General features: G+C 38.7%; 1 protein-coding gene and 1 long non-coding RNA gene across 2 annotated transcripts in view; one reads left to right on the forward strand and one right to left on the reverse strand.

The window, feature by feature from the left end:
- The window catches only part of LOC115729565 (peroxidase A2-like), a 1634-nt gene extending 553 nt beyond the window's left edge, over nt 1–1081 (reverse strand). The window contains exons 1-3 of the mRNA XM_030660187.2: nt 827–1081; nt 498–689; nt 220–385 (exon numbers count right to left, since the gene is read on the reverse strand). Of these exons, the coding sequence (XP_030516047.2) occupies nt 220–385; nt 498–689; nt 827–1051 (583 nt within the window). The 5' untranslated portion in view covers nt 1052–1081. The remainder of the gene's footprint in view (nt 1–219; nt 386–497; nt 690–826) is intronic.
- LOC125312580 overlaps nt 1–10744 on the forward strand; it is a 23924-nt gene extending 13180 nt beyond the window's left edge. The window contains exon 3 of the long non-coding RNA XR_007196618.1: nt 10708–10744. This is a non-coding gene — a long non-coding RNA (uncharacterized LOC125312580). The remainder of the gene's footprint in view (nt 1–10707) is intronic.
- Nucleotides 10745–11469: the final 725 nt, after the last annotated feature.

Below are 11469 nucleotides of genomic sequence, written 5' to 3' on the forward strand. Positions count from 1 at the left end.
GGGAGCGTTTGAATTAACGGGTCACTGCTAAATGTCAAAATAATTATGATCCACAACATAACTCGATAGATTAATTTTGTAAAATGACCTTAGTGTACTAAACACTTATCAGATAAATCTATGAAGTCGGCATGCAAATTTTGACACCACCATTTGGATCTTCATATGCAAGTCCAACCATACACTTATGTTTCCTCTTTTTTTCTCTTGTTATTTTACCGGCAAGAGTGACAAGGTCGGTGGTGTCCAAGCCAACAGCAGAGAATTTGGCAATGAGGTTGGCCAAGGGATCAAAAGGGGAAGGTATCAATGTGTTCGCTCCTGCTTGGTTCGCCGTCAAGCTGTCCCTCCTCCCCAAGAGCACCGTCCAATATGGACCTCCTGACTGGCAATTTCAGTAGCAATTGTGATTCGTGGAGGCAGCTAAGTATTAGTGACGAACCCTAACTATACTTTGAATTGATTCTTAATGTTTCTTAGGCCATAACCATGTATACCAGGAAGACGGAAGCTTGAGCAGCGAGGGCGAGAATGTCGGCGCAAGACACAGTCCCAGGACAAGAGCTCTCAATAGCCGCTTTGATGTTGTCCACCACGTCGAACCCTCTCGTGGAATTCAAATTTGGTGCAGCGTCTTTCTCGCTCTTAAAGGTGGCGCTGTCGTCCAGCAACAGCGATCCATCACACCCCTTTTAACACATATTATGCTCAACCATTAGTTCACGTGACTAAAACTACCCGATAGTCGGATTGAAAGTACGATAACAAACAAAGTGATCATTTAGGACTTCCCGTTAGCGGGAGATGACCTAGCTCAAGGACTCACATCGACGAAGCAATCGTGGAAATGGAGACGGGTTAGGCTGGCGGTGATACGCGGGTCGGATTGAAGGGCCTGTTGGATCACGGTTTGGGTGATGCTGGAAACGTTCGGGCATGTCGTGGCGTAAAAGCTTGGGCTTAACTGAGCGCTCGACGGATGGAGGAGAAACCACAATGCGGCGAAGACGGTCATCGCTGTCAGCGAGAAAGGAGCCGGAGAACGGATCATGACGAGTAAATTAATGTGGTTCGGACTGATTGAATCCCTCTCAAAAACAGTGGAATTTGAATACGAAGGCACATTGTTGGTCCTATACATATATATAGTAAGGATACGTCGAAGCTCCTAGGGCTCGAAGTCACCTTGAGCGCGTAAAATCATTGAAAAATTGACTCTTTCCATCCTTACTCCGTCGTCTCAAGGTGGAATTATTAACGTTGAATTAGGTGCTAAGGATCGAACATATATAAAACTTTGGAGCGAAACTATGGAGATGATTCCGTCAGAAGTGACGATCGGAATAATCAAGGGTTTAGGGTAATATTCATCTCCACCCACCACCCTCTAGTAGACATGGCCAAAATGAACCGGGGCCCGGAACCGGCCCGTTGACCGGGCCCACGGTTCCGACCCGGAACCGGAACCGGCTCTCAAGGGCCGGTTCCGACCCGGTTTTTTAAAAAAAAAAAAAAGAAAGGGGGAGGAGGCCCCGGGAAAAAGAACCATTGGGCCTAGGAACCGGCGGTTTTGAATCGGAACCGGAACCGGCCCGGAACCGGCGGTTCCAAACCCGGAACCGGAACCGGCGGTTCCAATCCCGAAACCGGAACCGGTTCCCCGGCACGCCATGTCTACCATCTAGGGTTTAATTCTTCAATACAATGGTAGTTTCTGTCAGATCCAATCGTAAGCAAGAAGTCGGCGAACTGGAGAAGGCAAAGGGTCAAAGCATATCCCTGCTACGAATAAAATTATTACATTTGGGTTATGTACCTAAATTAGGTCAAATGGATGCAGCGAAAACTCCTATGCATTATCATAATCAATAATCAAGAATTGGTTGTCTACCATTTCCTCCGCAATCGTAGGTGAGTTGTGTAAGTTAAATTTGAATGGATACATTTGTCCAACGGCGAACTTGTCAATTTTGAACATAGCTTCTGCTTTAAATATTAGACCTACATCCTAATGATAGCGATACGCTTATTATTATTATTGAAGGTTTTTTTAATCGACTATAGTTTACCAGCCAAAGTAGGCTGCGATACGAATTTAGTAATGATATGCATGTGTAGATATTGCCTGGGGCCAGGATAATCTACTCGTTTTGTCTAGGGGAATTGAACATGACATAACCTTTGATCAAACTGAAATTTATTATGAGGATTGTAAGTAAAGGTTGAAATCTTACCTGAAGTGCCTTTGAGCTCATTTTTTTAACCTCAAGATCTGCTTTTGAGGTGGGTTTTTGGGGAAGTTTTCTGAATTCATCCCTCTAAAGTGCGCTATCTCAGATCATTTGTTATTTTTCCATTAGTTTTATTAGTTTGGTAATGTTATGCTTGGCCATGCTTTTTAGACACCGGCTACATGGCCCGTGATTCGTCGGGGCATGTATTTGTCAATGGTTTTGGATCGCTAATAATGTTAGTCAAAAGAGATGGGATGTAAGAAACTGATGGTTAGTGAATATTCATAAATATTGTAATCCCTCATCCCGACGCAAATAAAGGGGGACTTTTTATATCTATTTTGTTAGTCCGATAGTCTGATAATACTATCAATTATTTCTAATCACACGATCTCCCAATTAATGAATGTTTTATACAAAACACGCGGTGATGGTTTGTGGATCTACTGTTGAGATTGTACCATCTATGATAATACTATCAGAAAAGTATTTTCATATTTTTAACACGATATTAATCTAAGAATGCAAGGACAATAACACTATAATAAATGCAGGTAATTAAATTTTAGGACATTCCTTCATTATTTGTGAGTTTACTTGGAATCTTTTTCCTCTTCTTCTCTCTTTCAAATTTGTTGCATGCAGGATCTCTAGATAGAAGCAAGCCTACTGATCTATGCGAAAGCTGTGTAAAAAGAAAGGAGGATGAATACAAAAGGTCTTTTGATATTATTTGGGATAAGTGCATTGAAAGTCCTAAAACTTATCACAAAAGTATAATCAAGTCCTAAAACTTGCAAAAAGTGCAATCAAGTCCCTAAACTTGTCAAATTGATATAATCTAATCATTCCATTAACTTTGTCCAATTTAGATAACTAAAAATGCAAATGTCATTTTTTTAAAATATTTTTCGATTCTAAGTAGTGCCAACGTGGCTAAAATGATGTTTTTTTGGTCCAAATATTATTGTTAACTTAGATTTTATTTAATTTATATTACTAATAAGCAAATTTTTAATAAAAAAATAGAAAAGAAGAAGAAGAAGGAAGATACATGCGAGGGCTACAACTCTCGTGACCTCGAGCAAAGGCCCGCAAGCCATAGCCCGGATCCGGGCGAGGATCGCAGCCCTCACTTGATCTAGGTAAGGGTCGCAACCCTCACCTACGGTCGCAAAGGTGGGGCGATGGTGGCAGCAAGCGATGGCTGCAAGCCTTTGCTGCCATCTTCCTTATTTTTTTTTTTTTATATTTTTTCAAAAAATTGCTTTGTATACATTAAATAGAATTTGAATTAAAATCATATTTAGATCTAAACGACATCGTTTTAGACGGTCGGTGCAACGTAGGATCGAAAAAATAATTAAAAAAAGTCACATCGGCATTTTTTATTATCTAAATTGGTCGTAGTTATGGAAGGATTTGATTGCATTAATTTGACAAGTTTTAGGACTTGATTATACTTTTTGCAAATTTTAGTACTCAATTGCATTTTCATGACAAGTTTTAGGATAGCCAATACACTTATCCCTTATAATTTATGTACACTTGTGCGACATTGTACATTGGGCTAAAATTTAAGAAACACATTGAACAAATTAAAAGTTTAAGGACGATATTGCACATTAAGACAAAATTCATGAACTTTGTGTCATTTTCCCATCACATTACTAACTTTATTTGGAGGTCACTTATCATGTTTTTTTTTTAGCCCATGAATTTACCAACTAGTTTTAAACTATCATCTCTTATTTGAGTCATTTACAAATGTTTATCTAAGCATTTCGGAATTGCCAATTATTCCAACAATTTACAATTATTTTTCTTTTTTGTGTGGAACCGATTAGATCTACATTGGTAAGAGCTTAGAGTTGGTAAACTAAGATTGCTTTTAACTTTCTTCAAAAAGGTTGATAAGAAACTCAGATAAAACTTGATAAATGTAGTAGAAGTTGACATGTTATTTACTAATGAGACATCTGCATATCAATATCTTAGAAAGAACCTGTAAACATAATTGATGGTGACAAAAGAAATTTTAGCCCTTACCAAAAAAGAAAGAAAGAAATTTTAGCAATATCTTTCATCATTTTCTTAAAAAAAAATATCGAGGTGAAGAAACGTACAAATTCTTATTGCATCTTGTGAAAATCTCATCTCAAGAAACTTAAAAACTGTGCAAAAAATGAACGATGTAATAAGATGGAACTGGAAATACCTCAATTTCAATCGGTACTTAAAAAAATTGTGTTTGAGCTATCGGTCCTTATTTATTTTGTAACCCCATGTTTTTCAGCCCATGTTAATAGGAATTTCTAACAAACTCTTTATGGATGATCAAGATAAGAAAGATCTCATTTATTTGATGTGATCTTTTATAAGAGATGCGTAATCCTATGTAATACTATAATCAGATAAACTCTTAACACTATACACTCGATGTAGAAATTCAACCCTCTGGCTCTCTCCCAATAGGATTGACATTTCAGACAATAAGAAAATCTCTAACTCTCATTGACCTTCCTGCAATTGAACCTGATCTCCCCTTTACTTCTGGAAAGAGGACTAACGTCTTGGCCCGGAGAGTTGAAAGAACTTGAATGCCGAGCTTTGGTTAGGCCGTCTGTAAAACAAAGAAGATGAGTATCGCTTTTCTTTATGAGTTTGCCGAATAAATTCTCTGTGTGAGATTGCGAGATAATACTTGTGAGTTTGCTTTGGCCTAATTAGGGAACTTTCGAGTACAGCTGTTGATCGGTTCTCTTTTATAGTGGATTATATTTGTCTTCCCCGTGGCGTTGTTCTGGAGGTTGAACCACGTAAGTATCTGGTGGTCCTTTATTGTTCCTCGTAATTTCTCTGGTGATTTCGTATTGACTTATTTGCAAGGTCCGTTAGCGTTTCCACGTTTTTATCTCAACAGGCAAAGACAATGCTGTCGCCGGTCGGCGGGCAAAGTTGCTGGAGAGTGGCCTGTTGGAAAACAATTGGGCACATGTTAATGTGTCGGGAAAAATCTGTAACACTATTTGTTGAAACAAGAAAAACAATAACACATAGAAAGCAATAACAACATTTAATATCGGTCAAGCCAGATTACAATCTTTACAAAAAAAGATCGCAAAACAAATAAATTTGCTGAATACTGTAAACTCAAAAAGAATTGGACAAGAGGTGATGTACGACTAACCGAATCTCCTTAAGGTGATTAGTTCCTACCAACGGTGCTAAGTAGCTTCACGAATTACGCCTCCCAAGACACAACACCTCAAACCTATTTATATCAGCACTATACGAACATGACCGTATCAAACACTTCTCGAAATTAGCAGACTTGGAGGACGACTAAGGGAGAACTAGAGGATTATGGCTTGAGTTGTGACTTGTAATTTTGAAATACGGAAACACGTCTATTTATAGACCGGGAAAACGTCGGTTATGCCAACATTAAACCATGTCGGTTACGCGTTAATTCACGTCGGTTACTGTGTCATTAAACCATGTCGATTACGGAGACACAAATGTTCGTCGGTTACACTAACATAAGTGCATATTAGTTGCGCAGACATAAATACACGTCGATTACATTAACATAAGTGCACGTTAGTTATGCCGACAATAATTGAGCCATTAAACCACATAATTACAACAATCCCCCACATAATGGCTCAATAGAACTAAGACTTGAGAAATTCCAAGTGTGTCGTGGATATACACTTGCATCAAGATAGGTAGTTTTTGCTTTGAACCTTCTTTAGTGAAAGCCTATTGGACATGCTTAACCAGTTTGTGAACTTAGTTTTGAACAGCTATTTGTTGGTGTGAGCCTAGTTAATAACCTCACACAGAGTATCTTTGAATCAAGATTGGTTCTCGGTTACGTTCATTCTTTCGACCCCGAACCTCTCAAGATTTATGCATGCTTTAGAAAATCCAGCCTTTAAAGATTTTCATAGAGTCGGCCAACTCCACGTATATAGGTGCATTCATGTTAAAGGTATCCTACTACACCTTACTAGGATGTTAAAATCCAAGTAATAAGAATCATTAAACGTATAGTGTGCCCTTAAAACGTTGTAGGAAGCATTGTTGCATCATAGGAACGGGACACAATGCTCACTTTAGAGTCTCCGAAATTTACGTTGTCCTATTGAACCTAGTCCATGGGACCTCCAATTGCATAGGTTAGGTTTCCACCTCGGAAACTCTTTATTGGGTTAAGGGTTTTAACTCCATCCCCTTGTTTTGCTCTCTCAATAAACCGTTTGTTAGCGGATCCGCACTGTTTTCCTTTGACTTCACAAAGTTCAAAGAAATTATTCCATGCGAGAGCAACTGCCTTATGGTATTATGTCTACGATGAATGTGTCTAGACTTATAGTTATATGTCACATTATATGCCCTTGCAATAGCTGCTTGATAGTCACAGTGAATGCATATTGCAGACATAGATTTTGGCCACAATGGTATATCCTTTAAAAACTGTTGAAGCCACTCCGCTTTTTCAGCATCTTTATCCAAAGCAATAAACTCTGATTCCATCGTGGAGCGCGCTAATAGAATTTGCTTTGACGATTTCCATGATACTACGGCACCTCCTAGTTTAAATACATACACCGCTAGTTGATTTTGATTCATCAGAATCAAAGATCTAGTTGGCATTATTATATCTTTCTAACATAGCTGGATATTGACCATATTATAGACTATAGTCTTTGGTATTTTTTATATACCATAATACTCTCACTAAAGCATTCCAATGCTTATGACCTGGATTGCTTGTATATCCGCTTAGTTTTTCTATTGGGTATGCAATATTTGGTCTAATGTAGTTCATGATGTACATGAAGTCATCGATTACTTGAGAGTATTCTAATTGTCTGACATTGTTTCCAATATGCTTTCTTAAAGGTTAGGTGTGATAGAAAAGGATTATTCGTATCTTTAATGTGAATCCTTTAAATCTCTCAATTACTTTTTCAATGTTATGAGATTGTGTTAAGCTTAGGCCATTAGAATTCCTTAGAATTTTGATGCCGAGCATAACATTTACAACACCTAAGTGTTTCATCTCAAAGTTCTTCTTGAGAACATTCTTAGTAATTTTGATAACCTCAACGTTATCTCCAAGAATAAGCAAGTCATCTATATATAGACAAATAAGTAGACATCCAATGGGCATAGATTTGATGTACACACATTTGTCACATTCATTGATTCTATACCCATTTTAGATCATCACATGGTCAAACTTTCCATGCCATTGTTTAGGAGCTTGTTTAAGTTCATACAATGATTTGACAAGTTTTCACACTTTGTGTTCTTGTCCCTTAACCTTGAAAACCCAGCGCTTGACCCTTGGCCGAAGAAGAGCATGGCCTGACCCTAAATTTTCGGATAGGGTTGGGCCGGTTCGGGCTTCTTTGACACTCCTAGATACATGTATCAAGTAAGGTTTCACCCATAAAGTGGAATGCAAAGGCTCCATACAACACTAGTATTTGCATACAAGATCTATTACATTCAATTTAAGCACTTAATCAATCAACATAAATGTATGAAAAATGTCAAGTATACATGGCCAGTCCATTATTCATGTATAAACGGGTTAACCGAAATAATCTTAATACGAATAACTTCAACCAGGTGCGTTTCTTTCGCGATAGATGAATAATTTGAAAAATATTTTCATAAAAATGATCATTTATATCACTTAGAAAAATGAACGAATGAAAAATATTTTGATTGTTCACGAAAATGTTTAGACATAAATTGTTGTCAAAAATGAATATATTTTCCATTGACTAATTATTTCAATTGATAGAAGCGGATAATATAAAAAAATCAAATCATTTATGTTTTACAAAACATACGGATACACATTATGTGAATCGGTGCTATAAAAAAACTATTGGCCTTAAGTTGAAACAGTCAACTCTCTATAGCAATATCATTACTTTAGGGTCATGTCTTCCCGGGGCATCACATTCCTTGGTAACCTATCATAAATAAGCTGATGTTATCGTATCGAAATAGCTTGTCAATGATAAAGCACCTTATATTTATTTATGCTAAACTAGGTGGGTTAATCAAAAGGCTCTTTTGTATAAGTATATGCAGTAATCCACGACATTTTCTATTGATTAACACTTAAAGAAATGTTTATGACGCGTTATGATGACTTCAAGCGGGGATAATTACCAGAACAGTCATAAACCTATTGCAATTGTGGTAATTCAGTTATAAACTTTTTTTTTAACCAACTGAGTCATAAACCTTTTGTATTTGTGCTAATTCAATCCATGCAGCAGACCGGGGCTAACGTGGACAATTTTTCATGATGTGGCACGTTGGAGTTCATCAGCCACTAAGCGAGCGCCTTACGCGGAGACACTGTAGAAGGCCCGTCTTCCTTATCTATACAGTCGAAACCTGACCTTTATATGCAGGGAAATCCTCAAACACTCTTTTTGGAAACTTTAGAAACAGAGTTCGATGTATAACGTAAGATGCTTGGAATCCTATGTCCGGGGAGGTTCTGAAAATTTGATAAACTGGTTGGGTGCTGTAAACTAATATCCTGGAAGCACTTGTCAACTATACTTTCTTGGAATAATATATTAGATGTTTAATGTACCCGTTGTGGATGACAAGCGACAATCGGTGCATTAAAAACCGCGAAGTCTTTCTATTGGTTGCTTAACTAATGTAATTGAGATACTCGCCAACGAAATCCAACTTGAAATAGCAGTATATTCTTTGCGAAGGAAAATCTCACCCCTCAAATATTGACATATGCTTTTACGTATTACAGCTTTGAATTAGATAATAGTCGAAGTTGCTGTGAAATAATGCAAAAGGTAACAGATCTTGCGATTCGATGAACGTGAGAGAACATGGAATAAGGACATCTAAAAATTCACGTGGCTCAGCCCGAAGATAGGTATCTACGCCACCGGAAGAGTCGGTGGCAAAGAATTTTCTTACGAATCCGGAGAATTACAGAGTTTACAGTCGCTCAATCGTTAATATATTTCTCGGTCTCAAATTACATCCAAAGCAAACTCATAAAAATATTATCTCATAATTTCTCACAGAGAACTTATTCAAAAAAATCTACAGATGAATTATTCATATCACTCGTGTTATTCGTTTCAATAAGCAAACTCACGGGCAGAACTAACATTTGCTGCCTCGGATGTTTCATGTGCGTTCATTCTCATGCAACACTCGGCTTTAATGGAATCCGAGAAGAACAAAGGTGGTCAAGACAAGAATCCAAAGCCAAGTCATAAATTTCCCGGACTAAAAAACATGGAATCCCTTCTTTCCTTCCTTTAATTCCAAGATCATGTCCACCGAATTTTCTTGGAAAGCAAAGTCCAAGCGGGCTCATCTAAATCAATACCCCAAGCAGCTACATAATACAGGCCACACTTATGCCGCGTCGAGCTCTCCATGACGGGCTCAAACTCGAGACATAGTTTAACGTTTTCTTTACGTTAACTCCATAGTTGAAGTTAAGTTATTGTTCTCGTCATTCATGCCGGTTCTGTCGATGAACTGATGGACGCTCAACCACCATGAACTTCTATAAAGTCCTAGACAAGCTCGGATTTCTCCTAAGCAATGAACTCGGTCCACCAGATTCGGCAGCTTCGGCGCTACCTCACAACAAAAGTCATCAGATTAGTCTCCGTTCCTCCAAACGAGTGTGGGAACTCTAGAGCCCAACTTAATTGGGAAGAAAAGCAAAGCTCATGTTATGCGTAGCTTTGGCGATAATCACGCGATGAGCTGGTTGCTTTTATATCTTTCAAATCATCAATTAATGCTCCAATTGAACACAAGAATAGTTGACAATATGTCTAGTCTCGGAAAATATCTCCACAATGTGCACCAAGTTCTTTGCCATAAGACCTCAGAGAAGCCAGAGGCAAGAAGGCTTTCTAAGGATTGGTTAGTCGTTTTCCTTTCTATCGTGGTGATGCGACATCACTACACGAATCTAATTTAGGGACCAATTTAATCTTTGAGACAACAATAGAAGCTCCTTTTATCTCGTAAAAGAAGAGATTCTTTCCTTGTCAATCGATTTCCTCCAAGGCAAGGGATGCTGCTGGCGGAAAGCCAACCGGCAACCTCCTTCACCGCGATTAATTACTTAAGGCCTAAGTCTTTTCTATGCATCCATCTGTTTATTGCTTAGTCGAACAGGCGAGATGCGTCGTCGGACTACGCGAGAAAGTGGTTTTAGTAAAATCGGCCGAAGCGAAAACCAAATTCGGGGCTAACCATCGACATGATTATTGGTAGATAATTTGTTTTGTTTTGAAGATCAAATGTGTCATGAATGATGAGTGCATGAAGTGGGTCCTTGCACTTTTGGGAATCCTCTAAAACGAGGGAATCTGAGGCCTCAGCAGCCTTGCAAGGGAGGGCAAAAGCAGTAGATTTTGAGAGAAAGGGTTAGAGAGAGAGAGAGAGAGAGAGAGAGAGAGGAGATGGAAACAACAGATACGACATTGACTTTCTTGCTTTATTGGGCCGATACCTTAGCTGGGTAAGTAATGTCCCATGAAAGTTCGATTCTCTCTTTGGGTTGGAGTAAGGTACAGCAATCTGAATGATGAACGGCTTTGCTGATAGGAGTGAAATGGTCTTTAGCCCTTGCTCGAAAGTGTTGCGGAGAGATTCTTGACTTGTGCTCGGGCAGGAGCTGGCTTGAACGAAATAATGTTCAATTGATCATGAGGAGGATAGATTGCGACCCGGTTCATCGATCGGGTTTTGAGCAGAAGCCACACATGCTAACGCTTGGTGCACAGAGAATGTACCTAAACCTTCGTATATGTTGGGAGCGCGCTAGCAAAAATATGATATATTCACCTAGAGAGATCGCGTATCCAGTTGGACGACCTACCTTTACTCAAAACTTAAACGTACCTCAACAATCTTCTTCTTACGTGTGAGCTCGGGGTCAACTAGAGTATATACAATCATTCTGCATCAACTTGAATCTCCAATACCCATTTTCATCCCTAGCCTTTTTCCTAGCATCAGCTATGATACCATTTGTTAGGGGCGCTTAGTAGAAGTTCTATTCCTTCACCCAGGAAGATTGCCAAGAGGGAGCACAAGTTCAAGCTCGTCAACATATTCAGTTGAGGTCTAACCCACTTAACCCATTTCTTCATTTGAAAGGTTAAAATAAGCCTTTCACTTTCACTTATAA

The sequence above is a fragment of the Rhodamnia argentea genome, chromosome 10, assembly GCF_020921035.1.
Source record: "Rhodamnia argentea isolate NSW1041297 chromosome 10, ASM2092103v1, whole genome shotgun sequence".
Taxonomy (NCBI): domain Eukaryota; kingdom Viridiplantae; phylum Streptophyta; class Magnoliopsida; order Myrtales; family Myrtaceae; genus Rhodamnia; species Rhodamnia argentea.